We start from the raw sequence: 20,738 nt of genomic DNA on the forward strand, positions 1-20,738 counted from the left end.
TACATTAGCCACATGGGGTCACTTATATTAACCCTTAATAAAATGAGAAGTTCAGTTCCACAGTTCAAATGCCCAATAGCCACATGTTGCTACTCACTACTGTATTGGATAGCACAAGTATAGAATATTTCCTTCATTGCAGAAAGTCTTATTGGACAGAGCCACTCTAAAGTTACCAGTAATTTTCAAAAAGAAAAACTTCTAGGATGTAATAAATACAAAACTATTTTTTCCCCTCAGCTGTATCCTAAACCCAAATAAAGTTTCTGTCCTTAATTTAAAACGTATCCAGGGAAAAATCATACTCCTGTTTTTTTAAACTAGAGAGGGAAAATTGAATTTTTAATAAATTAATTGGAATGTCATATACTTGCAAAATTGATATCGAATTCCACTCCTTCTATTCTGTTTGTGTAATATCAGTGTCACAATAATCCCATTCCAGGATCGCAAAGCAATATATTCCTCAAGGCAGCAACAATACTGAGACTATGTTAAGAATCATACTTGAAATCATTGCTAACATAAAATTTCTGGGGAATTTTAAAATTAGTCTGGAAAAATTATACGGGTATATAAATTTTTAGCTGGACTTGCATGGCTGATAACTATTTAGTGATTGCAATAATATGAACTACAAAGAAAAGCTCTAGGAAGACTGTATTTGGAACTATGAATTTGAAACATAGTTGGTTAAATTCACTAATTCTTTTTTTAAAAATCATGAACTCTTAATTCCTAGGCCAATCTCACTCACCAACTGTACCGTAGGACCAATGGAATAGCCCATTCCCCTCCTGAAACCCAGCTGGCACACTGCCAGGCACACACACAGCAGGTGCACATTCAAACTGTTAGGAAAGAATCATATAGTTTATTCATTCAACAGAATTTACTAATTAGTTTTCAAGTCTTTCACAATGCCATTTCCCCCCAAAATGAACAATAAACCCCAAAGAGCCAAAATGTAAACTATATTTAGAAATATAAATATTTAAAAATATTAAGATTATAAAAATTCAAAGAATTACATCATCTGTCAGGTGAGAGTGTCAACCTGCAAAAGCAATTAATTCATTTTTAATAACAGATTGGAGAATCAACAATTTAAGCATGATTTTAAGTTTATACATTTTCAGATACATTATTTTCTTACGTGGCTTCTAACTCATTTCATACAGTAAGTTCAAGTCCATAGCAAAGGCAAAAAATGGCCAGTTGATCTTGATAGAAACATTGAAAATTTATAATAAAATTTCAAGCCATATTTAAAAGAATATGAAACCTTGTTTGCTCCTATAACGCAACAAAATCTAGAGTCCTTTACTGAATAAAAATCCCTGTTATTCCGAAGATATACCAAAGGAGGCTTATTATGTATCAAAGGATTTGTAATAACTGTTTTACATGTGTAGTACCCTTAAAATGATGCATTTGACAACTGAATATGTCATTAATAATAAAAAATACAAACAAAAACAATGGGTAGAATAGGAAAGATTGAAAGTGCCTAGTAAAAGTTATGTTCCTTGGTAGCTTTAATAAATTGTTATGAATATGAATGACACATAGCTTACTTGATGTCTTAGAGACAAAAACATAGATAGGGAGATGGGAGTCATAAAGTGTCAACAGAGTCACCACTTGAATCAAATGAAAACAATCTGAACATCCTTGCTCTTCCTACTACATCGCTGTAGCATGATCACATTCAGATTTAATACGTTGGAGTCCACTTTCAAAGACGGGTGTATTTCCATTTTCTCCATGGTATGCTCTGGCTTCACTGAGTTACCGGTAAAGACACTGGCACCTGATTAGCCTGAGATGCTGGAGACCCACTGTTTACGGCTTGTGGAGGCACCGCAGCTGGCTCCATCTTGCTAATGTGTGTGATGAATCGAAGACGGAGTTTTAAAGCTGGTTTTAAGTTACAGATAATCTTCTCTACCTAAGAAATGAAAACATATTAAAAAACACTTTAACCAGAGAACTTCAACTTCCCACCTTTAAAGAAGGATTTATGTAATATCCTGAGACAATAAACTAAGGAGTGGAGTAGGGTGGATGAGAAGTTTCTCTATATGTTCTGTCTTTTAACAAAAGCACATAAAATTATTTTTATTACATGAGAATGTGTTCTCCCTCTCCCACACATTACATATTACATATGTGTATACGTGTACCATGTGCTCATACATATATATGAATACACACACAAAAGCAAATCCACTTAGCTAGGTAGCCAGTCATTCTACTGTCAAAAGTTAGCATAGCTTACACTGGAAATTTTATCTACCCAGAAAGTTGATCATTCTTTTAAAATACCATCTTCACAGAAACATGAAGCAAAATCATATTTTAAATTTCTTTGAATAACTCATGTCTACATTTATCCACAAAGCTAAATCTTTTTATGGTTTTGATTTATACTTGTAATCCAAACTAAATAATATTAGATCTACTGTTTTTAAAAATACTTTAAGGAGACAAACACATCAAATAGTTTCATAGCTTTCTTAGCTTCATTCAAATGTTCTCTGACCTTACCAGGAAAGATTAGTTCATTTATAATTTTTCCTTTCTGCATTCCCTTGTGTCAAAGTTTCTTAGGCCCAAATATAAACCCTACATTTTAAAAAAGAAAAAAAACAAAAACACCAAACATTTCTTTATTGGTTCCCTACATGTTCCGTGTTTTAAAAAAGCAGATACAATGATTTCTTTCTTACATGAGAGAGAACAGGTCAATTCTCCTTGATATTCCTGATGAGGCACAAAGTAGTCAATATCCTCCCAAGTCCCCAGCTCCAAGGAGAGAAGCCAGTAGACTAGGACTCACATGGTTATATGGGAATTTGCCTTCCTTTGTATTATAGAAAGAAACATTAAAGTATTGGGAAAGGGGGAAATGGACTTAACTTCCTCTACCTGTCTCACCTCTACCTCTCTAAAACGGCCCAGATTCTGTTTCCCACACATAGGAAGCTCAGTTATGATTCAAGGTCTTTTCTACTTTCAGGAGCCTCTCTTAGGAAGTGGCTTCTCCTATGCTGGGTCAGCGTGTACCTCCTTTTAACTTCCCCAGAATTCATATACCCTATGAAGCAACAAAGAACAAATGTAATACCTATTCCCAATGGAAACCTTCCAAATAGTGAGGTCATGAACACTTCCCTAGGACTTTTTCTTCAGGTTAAGTATTCTATGTTCTTCAAAGACTCTTCATGAGTTAGTCTCTAGTCAGGGTTAGTGCAGAATCCTGACTTTAGTCTTCTAGTATGCTGCAATTTGTCCAGCGTCCCCGTAAGTGTACCCTAATCAGTGTAGGGAAAAGTAGGACCTCCTTCACTGATAACACAACACCTCTTTGGTCTTTTCAGCAGCCATATCACACTGTTTCTCCCTAATGAAATTACTATGAATTTACCTCCAAGGTCTTTTCAGATGTTCTGCTGCAAACATCGAGGAAAAGTATGAGAAATTATAACATTTATTTACTTTAATACACTATCTAGAATAATATGCCCTCATTGCCTAAAAAGGTCTGATTTCAACCCTCTTCCCTTAAAAAAAAATTAACCAAAAGAAAAATACATACCCAAACAAAAAGTCTATCACTATATGTTCAAGTTTTCTAAATTGAACATCATGAAAACGTAAATAAATTTAACTTACTTGCTCTTTCACGCTGTCACCAGTAAACATATACTTCATATGATACAGGAAGTCACAGATGGGATCCATGTAATTTAAATGGGTACTACACTGGTCTACATTCAGCAGCATGTCATAAAATGCCACACCGATCTATTTAATAAATAATGTAAAATCATTTAAATGATCAAAGTGATTAAATAATTCAGCATGATGCAGCTGGACTCCATTATACTAGGGATAGCCTGTTTATTGTAGGAATTGTCACAGATCATACACACCTCCATGCCTATGGGAGATACGATACGGCCTGCATTTATAATACAACCCATAGTACTACAAAATTCCCCCTGACAATACTTAAATCAGATTTCTCTTTATAGCTTAGTAATTTCTCTTAAAATTAAAAGATAGACAATCCCTTTCTAGACACCCTCTCTCAATTTTTGGGATAACTGCACTCTCAGGGATCCTCTGGATTATACTTTCTTAGTTACATTTGGTAGCTCATGCTTTTAAGGTTTTATTCCTGGCTCATTTTCTTTTTCTCTGTATCTTGGTAGAAGTGATTGACTTCATCCATTCTCATGATTTTAATTAATTCCTTTACACTGTAAGTTCTCAAATGTACTTCTCCATCTTTAACTTTCTTCTCAACCTTGATGACTGGTATTTGTCTCTGCATCTCCAACTCAATACATCCCACCCCAAACTCATTATAGGCATACTAATCCCTATAAGACTGCTCTTAGATGCTACTAGTTTCACTACTAATGCTTATGACCTACAGTTTTAAAAACACTGGCTAAGAAACCTAAATAGATGCTTGACAATTTAATCATGTCACAGAAAACCCAGATTATATTTTACCTCTATCATACATCGAGTTCTCTCCTGCTGAAATCTTTGTAAAAATGGTCCTACAAGATGGTACACATAAAGCAACTGGAATTCAGTCTTCACTATAGGAAGAAGTACTTCAGTAAGAAACCTAAAATTTGAAGATAAAAATGAAAATCTCTTGTGACTTGAAATCAGGTGAATTGTTTGAATTTTGTTAATACAGTATTTACAAATGTATTACAAGTATTTATAAAACTTGTAATGACTTTTTTAAAGTTCCTTTTAATTTTGGTAACAATAAAATTTCTAATAATTCTCACATCTCCCACTGGCTCTTACTTTGATTGATTAATAAAATAATCACATTTAGGAGTCATTCTTAACAGTAAAACTACCAAACGACAGAAGGTGAATTATTCAAAGTAAAAAGAGAACAAGTAATCTAACATCAATGCTATTCCTAAGAAATTGGAATCTAATTAGTACCACTTTTATGGTCAAAGAAAAATAATCAGGAAACTGGCTAATCTCAGTTATTCACTTCAAAAGGCAGCTTTCAGGGTATATTCTGGAAAAAGCATGCACTTGACTAAGCCTCCTGAAACTGTAACGGAAAACTACACTTGAGCTTAGCTGAAACGATTATTATGGAAAACTAGATACAAGATTATTACTTGCACATACAAATCAATTATTTTTCAGATAATTCTGAAATAATAGAGGCTTTCTGATCAACAAGGAACTCTACTTAGTTAAAACACTCTTGCTTTGCAAGTTGTTCTAAGGAAAGAGACATATACACCTCATCTGTTAACGAGATTAAAAAAAATGAAACATCAATTTCTTTAAGAAATTGTGATACTTACTTCGGAATGAGAGAAAGTTGCCCAATGCTAGAATGGTGCCACACAGCATGTGCAAGAGCTAATGTATAGCTACAGCTCATCTCAGAGTAGGACTGATGACAGGCAGTGAAATCAAAGAGGCGGAATGGATAGCCAACCCACTCTGTTTCAGACGTCAAGCTGGGACTGCTGATAACACTCACAATTCGATCATGAAGAACAATCCAATAGGGCTCCTTCAAAACCAGAGGAAAGCCTGGTGAAAATACCACTTATCCAGTATTCTGCCCCAAAGCCTAAAGTAATAGTGCTTTCTCCTTCTCTAAAATTTTCTACCTATCCAGTGTATATCTGTACAATGCAGTTGGGTGGCTTCATAACTGGTGAAATTAAATCAATAATAACCTGAGGAGAAGTGTTTGTGAGTTAGAGGACTCCACACGTGACTCTATCCAGCTCATTTAGTACCTGCTATTTACCATGCAGTAAATCAACTGTGTGGTGCTGACTAGACACGCGTGGAGGTCAGAGAATGGAGACTTCAGGAAAGTTGGAGAAGTCAGGGAAGGCTTCACTGAGGCAAGAGGCTCTAAGCTAGCAAAGAATGAGCAGGCTTTAGAGAAAGTGATGGAAGAAAAAAGGGTTCTGGATTAAGAATAATGTCTTATTCACTAACATCAGAAATACCAAAAACACATCTCAATGAGCACTATTTGCATGAACAAAGGCTCTAGATACATAACATATTAATTGGCCAAAAGTAGATCAGATTATGATGTAAAAATGAAGGTTGGATAGGTAGGGTGGTACCAGGGGATCCACAGATTTGTAAGTCATGTGGATATATTTAGATCTAATAAAGAAAGGCCAAAAATAGTCACTGTAGATTTTTTAAGTTGCAGTAATATTAAAGACTTTAAAAATATGAAACACTTTGTTAATTTGCACGATGTCCTTGCATAAGGATATCTTATATGCAACTTTTCCTTTGGCCAACAGGGATCAAGCTAACTGTATTTCACCACTAAGTATAAATTATAATTATTAACTCACTGGTAGGGCAGTAATGATCAAACCAATTGCATTCATCCATGATGTAATGTTCTCTCTTGGCACTAAGGGCTGACTGCAAGAGGGCAAAAAAGAATACAAATGTGAAATTATAAAAACATTTTAGATGGTTGACAATGGATCTTATTTTGAGAATGTATATAATTCACAGGATTGACAACTGATCCACTCTAATAAAACAATGGATTTTTGTATTGAATAAAAATGATATACACACAAAAAATAAAGCTTTTGAAAAAATATTTCTTCCCCAATCATCATCCCTTACTCTAAGCTGATCTTTAAGAGGATCTTGAAAGACTGTTTTTACAGGTAAGTTAACATTATTTCTAAATTAATGTCAAACAGCCATTAAAGAATAGAAGTGCGAACAAACCCAGGTTTCCTGACTCTGTCCAGGGCTCATTCATTCCATTACACCTGTATCACAAAGACAAGATCTGGAACCAGAAGGCAGTCATCATCCAATGTGCATTGGCCTTGGGGCCACAGGTTTGTCCAATAGCTCCAAATAAAATACCATTCTCTGTACAAATAAACAATGAATCTTATGGCATGAAGGAAGATACATACCTTTTTAGGACAACATTTAGAAGCGCATTCCCGACCTCATTGCCTGAAACTGCTAAAGCCATGAGCTCCACACAAGTGACATGCAGGGCATGGGCAGCCGGGTTGGGAAACTCATTGAATCTCCAGTCACAGTTTGGGAAGGGACCGGGAGATTTGCCAGCCATCGGTGCAGACAATTAAAGCAATAACAATTTGACTATCATCTGGTTATCAATTTATCTGATTATGAGCTACCAAGAAGTAATTTATCTATAGTGAGATTAAGAGGCAAATAATAGAAACCAAATACACATAAGCTTTACACAACTGAAATGAATTAACATCAACCATTTGATCAACTACAAAGTATAAATGGTTGGTCTTATAGGTGGGCTCTTACTCACTTATAACTGTGCATTCTAATAGCTATAGATGCAAGCAAAGTATTACTAGGCTTCATCAGCCCATTTCTTATACTAGTTATTAGACATTAATATGAAAATTATCTTATAGTGAGTAATTCTTTTACTCCAGAAAATAAATTTCTTTATAGGAAAATAAGTCAATCTCATTTATTTATGTAAAATTTTCCTATGTAGTAAATAGTGGTACAGCTATAGAATATTGCCAAAAACTGAAAATATAAAATCAAAATGAAGAAATAAAACTATGAGTATAGCAGCTTTTTCACTAAAAAAAGAAAAATAAGTTTTATCATTAATTTTATCATTTATAAAAGATATATTAATAAGGCCAAAGCAGGAAGGAGAATTGCTTGAGCCCAGGAGCTCAAGACTAACCTAATCAAGAATAAGACCTCCTCTCTACAAAAAAAAATTAGAAATATTAGCTGGGTGTGGTAACACATGCCTATAGTTCCAGCTACTTGGGAGGATGATGCAGGAGGATCGCTTGAGCCCAGGGGGTTGAGGTCGCAGTGAGCTATGATGATGCCACTGCATTCTAGCCTGGGAGACAGAGCAAGACTCTACCTCAAAAAAAATAAAATAAAATAAAATAAATAAATAATATTTTTGAAATTATTCAAGGAGTTACTTAAAGCAACAAGATCCTATGTTCTCCAGGAGCACATAGACACATGTGCTACAATATATAGTACATTTATTTAAGAATAGGATTTTTTTCTTTGAAACAAATCTCCATAAAGTCTGTTTTTAAATACAAATTTTAGTAGAGAGAATTTCAGACTATCAGGCATGATGCTGCTAATTTAAGAATTCAAACCTTTACAAAGGTAAAAGTGAAAATAATCCTTAAAAAAAATTGAAGCCTTGGAATATACAAAAATATTACCTTAAAAAGAAAATATATGTTTTCATAAGTCAAAATCCTGTTATTTCTGGAGAGTCTGTAAAATCACAATAAAAAGGATATTATCTACTAGTCTGCCAATCAATCTGCAATAGTAGGTATCATCTGGGACCCAAGGATTCTCCTCTCGTGCATTCATGGCATTTTTCAGGTAAGTGTCACTTAGACACCAGCCCTGTGGTCGATTATCCTTGAGTGAGCCAATGATCGCATGGACAAGTTTTCGTTTGAGAAATTTGCGCTCTCTCAGGTGCATTTCATAATAGTGCAAAGTATTATACAGATAAGTCACTGGACGATCTACAAGAAGAAAATAGATCATCACAATGTTTATCCGGTTACTGACAACTGTGAAAAACTAATCCTCTGCTTTCAAGATCACTGAAAAACAGCTCATAAGATTATGAAACTATTGTGCATGCTAGGCAACTGTATATGATGAATATTTTAATCTTAGAACAGGCAGAAGGCTCAGAATGCCTCTAGTAATACACAGTTTGTATTTACAATATATTTGTTTGTATTTACAATACACATGTTTGTATTTAAGTGGAAACAACTCCACTTCTGCACATTCACCCAGCAAACATGACACACAGCAAGGAATTTCACTGCAGCCCTTTCCACCATCAAAAGATTATTAACAACCCAACCAGCCAAAAACAGGGCATTCATGAGCTGTTTATGTACTGAAACGAATAATCAACCCTCATGTATGATAAAGGTGAAATAAACAAGGTACAGAACAGTGTGTTTGTTACATTTTATTTGTGTAAAAAAAAAAACCCTCAGGATATCCAAGGGAGGATACACAAGAGATTGGTAACAGTGGTGGCCTACAGAGAATGAAACTGGCTAGTTGGAGGACAGGGATGGGACTAATTACTTTTCACTGTATACCATTCTGCACCATATGCATATATTACCTAATCCAAAAGACATATTTTTAAAGGAAGGTTTACTTGAACCTCATGCCTATCCTATAGTGTTAACACAACTCACACTTCTGCTTTGGTGGAAGGTATCTCAGACTAAAGACTAAGAAGAAGAGCTGCCCACCAGACAAATACACTTTGTCCCCATAGTGGCTGCTCCAGGACCTTCACACTTCTGTCACTGACCCTGCCACTATGCAGTTACTATGCTTAAAACTTTAGAGCTGCGTTTGATTTCTTTCTTTCAATATTCTCCCCATAACCAGCCAATCAAATCCTGCTCCTTCTTTCTTGATCATTTGTCCCTTCTTTCTCATTTTCAATGCCACATCCTTGTTTAGATACTAATTATACATCTGAGCTTTTTGCCACGTCTTTGAAATGGCTTCCTTCTTCTAAGACATGTTACCAACTACAATTAGATTTATCTTTCTAAAATAATGCTCCTCATGCCATGATCTTACTCAATAACTTCCAATAGACTATTATCTGCAGGATATAAAGAAAACTTAGCAGCCTGGCATTTTCAAGGTGTCTGTAGTCAGGTAGAATCTCTCTTGCCAGCCATATTTCTAGAATCTAGAACTCTGTGGTAAGAATTCTCAATTCAACTGAATGAGACAATTTTTCTTCAAGTATGTTTTATTTTATCTACCTTCATCATTTTCCCAAATGCTCCCCTCTGCCCAGTATACTCTCTTTTCCTTCTCTCATATAAATCATATGCATCACAGTTGAAATCCTACCCATCTAAGAAGCCTGCCAAGATCTACTTAACTTATAATAATATCACTCTGTTCTGAACTCGTGCCTTTATTCATATTTTTATGTTGTGTATTTTATACTTCATGGCATCATTCATAGCAGTTATCCTCAAAAAACTTTTATTTTAAAAACAGTTAAAACAAAACCTTTAGAAACACTACTACCACATGGTCATGCCCAGCCTTTTGTTTACAGAGGAACCAGATGAAATTAAAATTTGAAAAAGCTCACCATGAAATTTATATAAACCTCCTAGGTGATCCAGTAGTGTCTCCAATGATTTGGATACTGGAAGCAACTCTAAAAATCTGTGGATTACTATATCAAATACTGGAAGGAATCGTAGACACACATTTCCAAAATAGATGGGCAGATAGGGGGACTGGATTTGTACAGGAGGCTCGACCTGTTCTGCCAGGCCCTCAAAATACAGCTTCTCGGGATACTTCTATGGAAGTGAAGACATGATAAATGTTAGTGTATCTATTTTTATTCTCTTAAAAGAGCGAAATAAACTTGAAAATATTGTGTAGATATTTTTATAAGGAAAAATTATAAATTATACTTTATTATACTTTACTTCTTTCTATATTATAAGTACTTATGTCTACTAAAACTGCAGTTACAATTTATTTCTAACATTAGAGAAACTCTAGAACCTTGAAGTTTAGCAAGCTAATTTACTTCTATACAGACCACAGACAAAACATTAGAACCATAGATAAAACAGCCAAATCAATTGATCAAACGCCTAAGTATGGCTTTAAAAGGATTATATGAAACACTAATTAGAATTCATACCTTGTGATAACTCATGTGCTTAGTGTGCCAGTCGTTCTGTAGCCAGTGCTCTGGGGAATTTTCCTTCACAAAGTCACTTACTCGGTTTCTAAAATCATTTGGCTTGAGTAACAGCAACTGAATTATGAAATAACAAACCTGGGCTTCGTTTCCTTCATGACTACGCATGGCCTTTAAAGAACAGAAAAATTATAGAAAAAATTCCAAACTTTGCAAAAGCAAGGCTCTGCCATTTGATAGTCTAAATTTTATTAGAGTAAAATCTCACTATTATTAGAATTTCCTTAGATGTCTAGTCTATCCCAAACCAACCCTTCAGCATTCCTCAAACATATCTGACCTTTTTTGGGGGGCCCATTCTAGCACACCATTCCTTCTGCCTGGAATGTCTATCTTTACTGTTTTTAATTTAATCTATCCATCACCAGCCATTACCTAGGCTGATGTGTAGCTCACTGTTTCCTGGCAATATTTTCCCCACATCTCTACCCTATCATTTTGTTTTATTGATTTAGAGATTTAGCTTATTTCTTCTAATATATGAGGGCTGTCCAGAAAGTATCCAGGCAAGTAACCATTGTGATATTAGCAGTGGCTGGATACTTTCCAGACATCCCTCATATTGTAACTACCTTTATATCCATGCTCCACAGCTAAGGGGTTAATGTTAACAAACTAAGCCACCCCAAATATCACCACCATGGAATTGTTTTAAATGCATTTTCCATCCTGGTTCAGTGTCTTTTCTTAAAAATGTGTTTGAAATAGATAACAAAGTCAGGAGAAAAAAACATTTGGGGGAATGTTGGGTGGCTCTGAGAAACATTCAGTTATGACTGTGTACAGAAATGGTTATATTACCACTCTGCAAAGATATGCAGCCACTTGTGACTACTTCCTGCCTCTAGTGGGAATCTTCAGAAAATCAATTCAGGGTCTAAACGCTCCTATTTTTAGAACATCACAAGGTAGGACCCTATCTATTTTATTTACTTCTGTATCTTCTGTGACTAGAACATAGTAGATACTCAATACACACTTATTGAATGAATGAATAAGGAAATTGGGAAATCTCTAGCTTCTTAAGGAAGGGATAGCAAAGCTTGATTATAGTATAAATCCATTAAATTCTTCAAGGCAATATAGAGTAGATCAGCACAGGATCTATTAGTCACACACCTTGATCCAAAAGAGAATAAGAAAGTTTAGATACTTATTCTTACCAGGCAGAGAATTAATCTGTCCAGTGTAACAATGTTGTACTTCCATACCATGTCATTAAGAATTTCAATGCACTTATTGAGTTGTTGACCCCCTGCTGAGGTAGAGAACTCATATACCAGAAAATCTGCAAATGTTCTCACGTGGGCTACCAAGGCTCTGGCACCAATTCTCTCTAATACTCTGGAAGGTAGGGAGTAAAACATACATTCCATTGCTGTATGGCTATAACAGTTTGCCAAATGCAATGTAAATTAGGTTTTTGGCTCACCTGTAGCCAATCTGATTAATATGATCTGTTTCCAAGAGCATTTTCCAGAGAAGACAAAGAAAGAGAGGAGGAGAGCTCTGCACAAAGTGGGTAATGATGTCACTTTCATTGCTCATTGACTTCCACTTCCTATATTCCTCCTCCACATTTTTTTTCAGATTAAAACGGCTTTCCTGGGGTACATTATTTTGTTTGAAGAATGCCTAAAAGGAAGACCAAAAGTTTATTTCATTGGTAATAGTAAAAAGAGCACTGGATATCGAGTTAAGAAACCAGTTTTAGACTTGATTCTGACATTAATAAAGGCTAGATGATCTTGAGCAACTCAGTAATAAAGCCTAAATTTCTATACCTGGAAAGTACATAGGCTTGACTAGATTATCTGCAAGATTCTTTTTCCTGGATTTCTCCTAAACAGACATGCTATACAAGCTTGAATGCAAAGCTTCTTCAATCATTTGTTGATATTTCTGCTAATCTTAGAGAAAAAAGAAAAAAAGGAGGGCAAATATGTATTTACCCTTTGGTTACATATGTTAGTGTCTCTATAAGGAAAATCCCTTACACTGTCCCAGTGGTTCTCAGAGTGTGGTCCCAACACCAGCAGTATCAGTATCACCTGGGTTTTGCAAGAAATGCAAATGCTCAGGCCCAATCCCATCTCTATGGCCTCAAGCTCTGAGGCCCAGCAAACTGTAGTCTAGGAAGCCCTCCAGGTGATTCTGGTAAGTGTGAGAACCACTGCTGTAGGTAGCCCTACTGAGAGTTATGAAAAGTGGATGCTCATCATGCCATAAATTTTCTCTGAAAAATAGAAGACAGATGAGATTTGCCTTACTCCATATTATAAAAGTCAGGTTTACAGTTTTTTGTGTGATTTAAAAAAAAATTCAGTTAAATATAACATATAACTATGAAGTTCCATTAAATTACATCTCTCCCCCATTTCAGTTCTATGAGAGAGAAAGAATTTTTCAGGTAATGTGTTAATTTTTATGAGACTCTAAAACTGTAAATCATTAAGATGAAACCATAATAATTAAATTTCTAGAAACATATCCAGTCTTAGAGTAGGACAAAGAACAACTTGAGAGATTTTGGAAGTAATGACAAACATTTTTTTAAAAACAGATAAAAGCTAACTTTCTTTGGATGTCACCCAGACTAACTCTCTAGAATAACAGTGTGCATGGAAAGAAGGATTTCATATATGTTCGATAAATTATTCAACACCAAATTACCTGTAGAGGGCCTGGAAAACAGCTAAGGGTGTGTGAAGCCCAATTATGAGGAGTAAAACTCATGATGGTCTGAAGTATGTCTTTACACCAAGTTCCCTGAATTGAATCAGAGCCTGTAAAAAAGTCTAAACATAAACAAATAGATGTAATCTAGACATCAATGATCATATCCACAACTCATAAAAGATATTACAGAGAAAATCACAAACAATTACGTGCATGCAGAGAACTTCTCTGCAGTGCAGTCATTGCTTAACTAGTTATACTCAGCTTAAGACCTAGATTTTCTTAGTCTATGAGTGATTTGGATGACCACACTAGTAAATATGAGCACAATTAGTGAATCTCTTTTGTTTTAGGATACAGAGTACCAATGATATGACAGTAATACAGGCCCACCACTATTGCTCATTGAGTTCACTCTGACAATGATTTACCAGTACTTTATTGTGCCAAGGGACTAGAATTAAGAAAGTAGATTTCTTTTCCAGTGAATGAAACAACTATACACTACAAGAATAAATCTTTAAATTGAAAAGGTTTATTTATGTTAAATAATATAGTTTTTTTTTATATAAATGTATTTGAGGTTGCTAAATTCAAAAACTATTTCTTTAAAGCAGCAGTTCTTAAAGTGTGGTCTGGAGACCTCTGGGGGCGTCCTAATATCAATTCAATGAGTGACCTCAAAGCTATTTAAATGATAATACCAAGATATCATTGGCTCTCTTACTGTGCTGATATGTGCACTGATGGTGCAAAAGCAGTGGTGGTAAAATTGCTGGCCCTATGCACAAATCAAATAGTGGTGCTAGACGGTATTAACGGCCATTGTATTCTTTGCCACAGGCTCTCAGTGGGGGAAAAAAGTGCCAGTTTCACTTAAGAATGTTGTTCATGAAGAACTAAAAATTATCAGATCTCAACATCTATTTTTAATATCCTGTGTGACAAAATGAGAAGCATCCACAGTGTTCCAGAGTATGATGGGTGTTTTGAGGAAAAGTACTTGTGTGATTGTTTGAACACTGAGTTTAATTAGCTGATTTTTTTTTTTTCATGGAATTCCACTTTTACTTGAAAGAACAACTGACAGGAAAGTATAGTTATTCAGATTAGTCATTTAGCAGACATTTTCTTGAAAATTAACAGTGAGCTTGTCACTTCAAGGAAAACAAACAATAATACCTTTTACCAATAATAAAATTTGACCTTCCAAGTGAAAATTGGAATTTTGGAAAACTTGTAGCCACCAGCATAACATGATAGCATCCCAAAACTTAAAGACTTTCTTAATAAAATTTGTAGTGATATTATAAATGTAATTTTCTGATACTGTATCATGAAATGTGTCAACATTCACTAGATCCAATATTTTCCAATCAATTCATGAAGTTATAAAATATGTAAGGATTTAAAAATATATTAAATGTAAAAAATAGATGAATGGATTACAATGTAACAAAGTACAAAAAGTTCACTGATAGGATTTTGGATTCTACATTGCAGCTAACCTTTAAGGAATTATCATTTTTTTCAATTTTGGTGTGAAATCAAAAAATATTCACAACTATACAAAAAGGCTATTAAAATCCTCTTCTCTTTTTCAACCTCATCTGTTTGAGGCCACATTTTTTTTCACTGACTTGAACTAAAATAACATTGCAAGACTAAATGTATAAGCAGACATGAGAATCCAACTGTATTCCTTTATACCTGATATTAAAGAGAGAAGCAAAAATGTGAAACAATGGCACCTCTTCTCACTCAAATGTTGCTTTTGAAAATATACTTTTTTCATAAAAATGTGTTATTTATGTTAATATGTAATGAGCTTATTAATATTTTTAAATAAATTAGTAAATAAATATTTTAAAACTTCTTTATTTCAATATCTAATAGAATAAATATCCACAGATATAATCCATATAAACAGAAAGTCTTTGGGAATTTCAATTCATTTTTTGAGAGTATAAAGCAGTCCCGAGACCAAAAAGCTTAAGAACCACTACTTAAAAATGATGTGAAATGGCTGGAAACTGATACTCAACCCAGTTAGAATGATAGTATATAGATGAGCTTTCATTACTGTGTGACACAGTGAAGACATCAAAACAACTGGCTTTTTCTGAATAAACGAAAAGTATCTTTTTCATATATTATACCCATAGTATTTAGTAGAATCCTAGCACACTTAAATTCATCTGTTTTTGTCGGTGTTGGTCGCATTTTCACTGTACCTGTTACGTGAGTTGCTCTAGCTAAGGTCAGTATCAAGGCACGGTTCAGTTCTTCAGATTCCGCTGACAGCACCGTTTTGGGATCACTGAGGAAGCGCGTAAACTGCGGCTGTACCTCTGAGCTACCCAATGCTGTTATGAGCCTGAGCGCAGTGCTCTCGACACTGAAAGGCAGGGGAACAAAAAGAAATGTGAAAAAGTTGCAGGTAAAATTTCAAAATTATGGAATTAAATCTAATTCTAGGTTAATCATATAAGGGAAAACATGCAAACTATGAATATCCCTTCTTTGATTTAAAAGAAACACTCTTCTTTTGTTTGAGAATAAACATTGCTTAATTTGTTTAAAAAACATGAGGTGCCAAATTTTATAGTGAAAACTTTATGACATTTTTATACATTTGAAAAAGATAGCTTATAGCCTACAGAACTAAAAATATCATCTGGATATACAGTATTTCAAAACTTATATTTTTTCGATCTAAAATATATTTTAATTCAAAGCAAAAGCAAAATGACATAACACTTCAACCACAATCTGAAGTATATTTAAATACAGCATTCTAAATGGCTAAGTTAGAAGATAATAATGAAGGCCTTAAAGTACTAATTCTCAGTCAAAAAGTCCCAAAGTACTCAACTATGTCAATCAATTTCTATTTAAAAAACTGAACTCCAATTCTATACTAGAAATAAAATACCTTAGAAGCAGAGGAGTTTTATGACAAATGAATTAAAAAAAATTATAAGGTAAAAGATTAAGATCCCCATCTCCAACAAAGTTTCTAATAAATCTTTTTTTTTTTAATTATTTGATGACTTTTCTAAACAAGATTTTATTATAACAGTACTAACACTGGCAAGTTTTTCTATGTAAATATATTTACTGTATACATATATCTTGTAATTTTATTTGTGAAATTTTATCACACTGCTCTAAGATAAAAAGATAAAGCCCTCCGGCATCAAAGCTAAAACCAAGTCATCCTGACTTACCCTCCAAAATTAGCATTTGTCACAAATGTGCAAACCCAGGTTGTGATACATCATTATTTTTGACATGAGAAAATACACAGCAAATCACAAGAATGGGCTTAAGTAACCTAGGGCCATATTACCCACTTACAGAGAATAATAAAAGGGAATAATAACAGTTGTTTTGCTTATCTAATAAATCTTAAGGATAGACAGCATTCAATGAGCTCACCAGAGATGGAGCTGGTTCTGGTTTGTTTGTGCAACTGCAGCCAAAGTATGAAGATGACTCAGGAGCTGAACTCTGTAATGAGGCTGAATGTGGTGCATTCGGTAGCTGAACATCTCAAGAAGTGTGTGTAAGATCCCCCATGCATGTGACTTGAACACAGTTGGCAAAAGCTGACCTGGAGGAACAAGACAATTTAAGGCATCAGTTGTTAAAAGCTATGCATTAAAACCTATTTGAAGAAAGTCACCTTGGGTAAAATGTATATAAAGATTTGATCGTGAAAATACACACACACACACACACACACACACACACACACACACATATGCACACGCGCGCGCATACACATAAATTCTCCATATTTTGTACTTTAATAGTAAGGAAAAAATCCAGATCCTAATTATAATATCAAGTAATAATATTGCTTTTTCTTCTTGAATTTGGCAAGTGATACTCAAGTTCATCTAGAAAAATAAAATAAGAAAAGGTATGAAAAAAATTACTCTAAACTTCCTCACTTTTAAATTATTTTTGGAAAGTTAATGTCACCAACCTTTGATAGTATGAGGTTCACTTTTTAATACAGAAAATTTTATCACACCCACCCTTGTTCGGAGTAGGTGTGATAGTTTTATTCAACTCTCAATTATCTGAGAAGGGTTACTATGCTTAAAATTAAAGTTTATGTTGTGCTGGTAAAAAGTTAGAATTAGCATGAATCAAAAAAACGCTTCCATAAGAGAAAGTATCTATTATTTAGAACTGCATCATAACTAACAGACATTATAAGGTATCTTCTGCAATGTAGGAAAAGTCCTTCCCTATTGCAAGGCAGACTAAGCACACACTGGAGGACAGCATTGCTTCCCTGGGGCAGAATCTACTTGCTTGAGGACAGAGATCCTTTCTATCCTGCTCACTGAGTTCTAAGTACTTAGCACATTAGCCTTTTCTTACCACTTTACTTAAAAATGCAACAACTTCCCCTGACTCACACTTCCTATCCCTCTGTTTTGCTTTATTTTTCTCTAGAACACGTATCACCTGACATATTGCACATTTCGTTTATTTACTTAATTGCCCCCCTCATTAGCATGTAAGCTCCATGATGGTGGTGACTTTTGTTCTGTGCTGTATCCCAGCACCTGGAAGAGTACCTGCTGAATCAATGAATGGGTTAACAGTTATAAACACCAGAAAGTCCTGTCTTACTGATAAATCCCTTGATGCCCAAAGACTCTATCTCCATATAGACCAATAAACGACTGTAAGTTTCCACGAGGGCTGGAGCCAAGGCCACACTGGACTTTGCATGAGCAAGTTTTATCACCCTGGTTGCAATGCTGTGAATAAGGCTGAGGAGAAAAAAAGGGAAGAAAATAAAAATCCACATTTATGACAAAAATACAGGAGTTACTCTACTTATAGGAAATCTAGTATAAATCTGAACTTAAATGACTCCAGTAAAGCTTGATTCATTTAAGATATTTAAGTTGTACAGGACACTTGGTAATGATGCACTTACTGAACAACATGGGACTAATTCCTGTTTCTATGGTGCTTTCAATATACATCAGGATCCCTCTGTTCATGGAAAAACAAACTTCGTGCACAACTCATAAGAGCATGCTTGACTGATTTTAGTCTGTTTTTCTTTTCAAATGATGTAACAAAATACATTTGAGAAATTAAATAACTTTTGTCACAGATTTACTTAATATCACTGTTAAGACTCAAACGTTAGATTCTATTAGGGTTTTGTTCAAATCTGTCACATATGCAGGTGAAGCACATGTATAATTCTATCACAATGTTTACCATTTGAAAAAGAAGATGACTTTACTAGAACTGATGCCCCACATCTGGAGGTCCATGAATGCATTCTCTTTGGCTTACACAGTTTTGTTTTCAGTTTGAGCTAGTACTTAAAAGCTGAAAGACTAGAAATAAAAATCTGGATTTCTAGCCCTTCTCAAAAAATTTTGGAAGATCTAGCTACACTAGTCCTCATTCTCATACTCTATACATTAGCTAAAGTGGCAGCCTCATGAGGTGAGCCCCACACTCTCCAGTTGGCCTAAGTCCCCTCCACACATACACACACCTCCATGTGCACTGACAACTGGCTTCCCATCACTCAGGGCCAGGCTTCACTCATCTACATTCTTAGCTTTGCTCTATGGGGTGTTTGAGGTTCTAGAATCACACTCAACACAGCCTTTTCTTTTAGAAACCATAATGTCAATTCTAAAATTGTCCCTATATGTCCCTATAATCAATACAGTAAAAGCCTTAAAATTTTCACACTTCTGGACTCAGCAATTCTACTTCCAGCAAATTATTTAATGAAAACGTAATTGTGGATGGCTGGAAAGACAGCCATAAAGATAGTTTTTATAGCTATCTTTATAATACTAAGACATTGTAAATAACCTGAATGTCCAAAAATGTAGAACTAGATAAATCATCATACGTAGCTCCACAAAAAGCATCTTTGTAGCAATTTAAAAAATTGTTTTTGAAGACTGCTAGACCTGAAAAGGTGTTTGACTCTTATGGGGGAAAGGTGAATATAAAACAAAAAAATAAAAATAAAAAGCCTCACATAATTTACATATTTATCCATAGGGGAAAAAACCCTAAGAATATATATTAATACAAAAAATTTTTACAATGCTTCTCTCTCATGAAGGGATTATGGCAATTATTTTCTTTGGGTTTATTTATACATTCTAGAATTCCTATAATAAACAATATTCATTTTTGTAACAAAATATTAATAAATTTATTTTTTTCAATGCACCTGACCATAAAATACACACATACAATTATGAAATAAAAGTTTACACTATACTGATATCAATTCCCTGACATGGGACCAGATAAATAAAAAGAACATACCTCATTTTGGCATGAACTGTCAGTGAATCCAGGAGGTTCATTGGTAAGGGAGTAATAGATCCTGAGGCCAAACAGCTGGTTCCAGGGAGAGGTATCCTCATAATTCCATTTCCATAAATAGTTTCTACCAGAGCTCCCATGGGTAATGTAAAACATTCTGAATTTGTAGAGTATGCATTACATAACAGGGCAATCTTATAGTCATTCATTTGCAAACTTTTATTTCTCAGACTCTGCTGGAGAAACCTAAAAATCCACGTTTCATTAAACAGAAGAAATGCAAATAATTTTCATAAAGTTAACTTGCATTTTTTTTAAAAAGTTCAATTTTATGCAACTATGCATTTGTGCTATCTTTGTTCCTACAGGTATTATCATTTCTGGGTGAAAAGTAGAGTGGAAACACATACAAGTTTGGGTAGCATTTCAGAAGACACTTAAATAATTATAAGTTAAAAATTAATGGGTATTTGTTAAGTATGTTCTACATATACAGCACTGTATTAGGCTACGTTTCAGAGAATGAAGAAATAACTCACAAATCCATGAACTAGGTTTCTATTTATTATCTATTTAAGCACAACAATATGCCTTCATTATACCTACCACCATGAAAACATGGCTAAGTGGTATCTCAGAAACTGAAAGCCAAATGAAATATCAAGTCTGACTACCCGTAGGCTCTCATGAAGAGATCTGGCAGTCCTTTTCAGAAGTTCCTAGCACCCCCGACTGGAGTACAGTGCTATCTAAGGGCATCTTCTCTGAGTGATCACAGCGTTGGAAGTGATGTAAGGGAGCACGTCAGTCAGACAAGCTCAGTCAATCCTGGCACCCCAGGGAGTGAAAGATATCT

General features: G+C 34.7%; 1 protein-coding gene across 4 annotated transcripts in view; it reads right to left on the reverse strand.

Annotated features, from left to right (window-relative positions):
* Window positions 1-852: 852 nt before the first annotated feature.
* Window positions 853-20,738, reverse strand: part of MED23 (mediator complex subunit 23) — a 40,659-nt gene continuing 20,773 nt past the window's right edge. For 2 of the 4 annotated variants that reach the window (XM_045544366.1, XM_045544367.1), the window contains 16 exons: window positions 19,883-20,128; window positions 18,194-18,336; window positions 16,982-17,156; window positions 15,775-15,938; window positions 13,535-13,659; window positions 12,294-12,496; window positions 12,025-12,205; window positions 10,802-10,972; window positions 10,232-10,448; window positions 8,364-8,600; window positions 6,990-7,155; window positions 6,399-6,471; window positions 5,367-5,581; window positions 4,528-4,648; window positions 3,679-3,810; window positions 853-1,951 (listed from right to left, as the gene is read on the reverse strand). In XM_045544366.1, the coding sequence (XP_045400322.1) occupies window positions 1,784-1,951; window positions 3,679-3,810; window positions 4,528-4,648; window positions 5,367-5,581; window positions 6,399-6,471; window positions 6,990-7,155; window positions 8,364-8,600; window positions 10,232-10,448; window positions 10,802-10,972; window positions 12,025-12,205; window positions 12,294-12,496; window positions 13,535-13,659; window positions 15,775-15,938; window positions 16,982-17,156; window positions 18,194-18,336; window positions 19,883-20,128 (2,737 nt within the window). In that variant the 3' untranslated portion in view covers window positions 853-1,783. Of the gene's footprint in view, window positions 1,952-3,678; window positions 3,811-4,527; window positions 4,649-5,366; window positions 5,602-6,398; window positions 6,943-6,989; window positions 7,156-8,282; window positions 8,601-10,231; window positions 10,449-10,801; window positions 10,973-12,024; window positions 12,206-12,293; window positions 12,497-13,534; window positions 13,660-15,774; window positions 15,939-16,981; window positions 17,157-18,193; window positions 18,337-19,882; window positions 20,129-20,738 lie in introns of those variants that run through there. The other 2 variants (XM_045544368.1, XM_045544369.1) reach the window with 2 other exon arrangements.

Source organism: Lemur catta, chromosome 2, assembly GCF_020740605.2.
Source record: "Lemur catta isolate mLemCat1 chromosome 2, mLemCat1.pri, whole genome shotgun sequence".
Lineage (NCBI taxonomy): Eukaryota > Metazoa > Chordata > Mammalia > Primates > Lemuridae > Lemur > Lemur catta.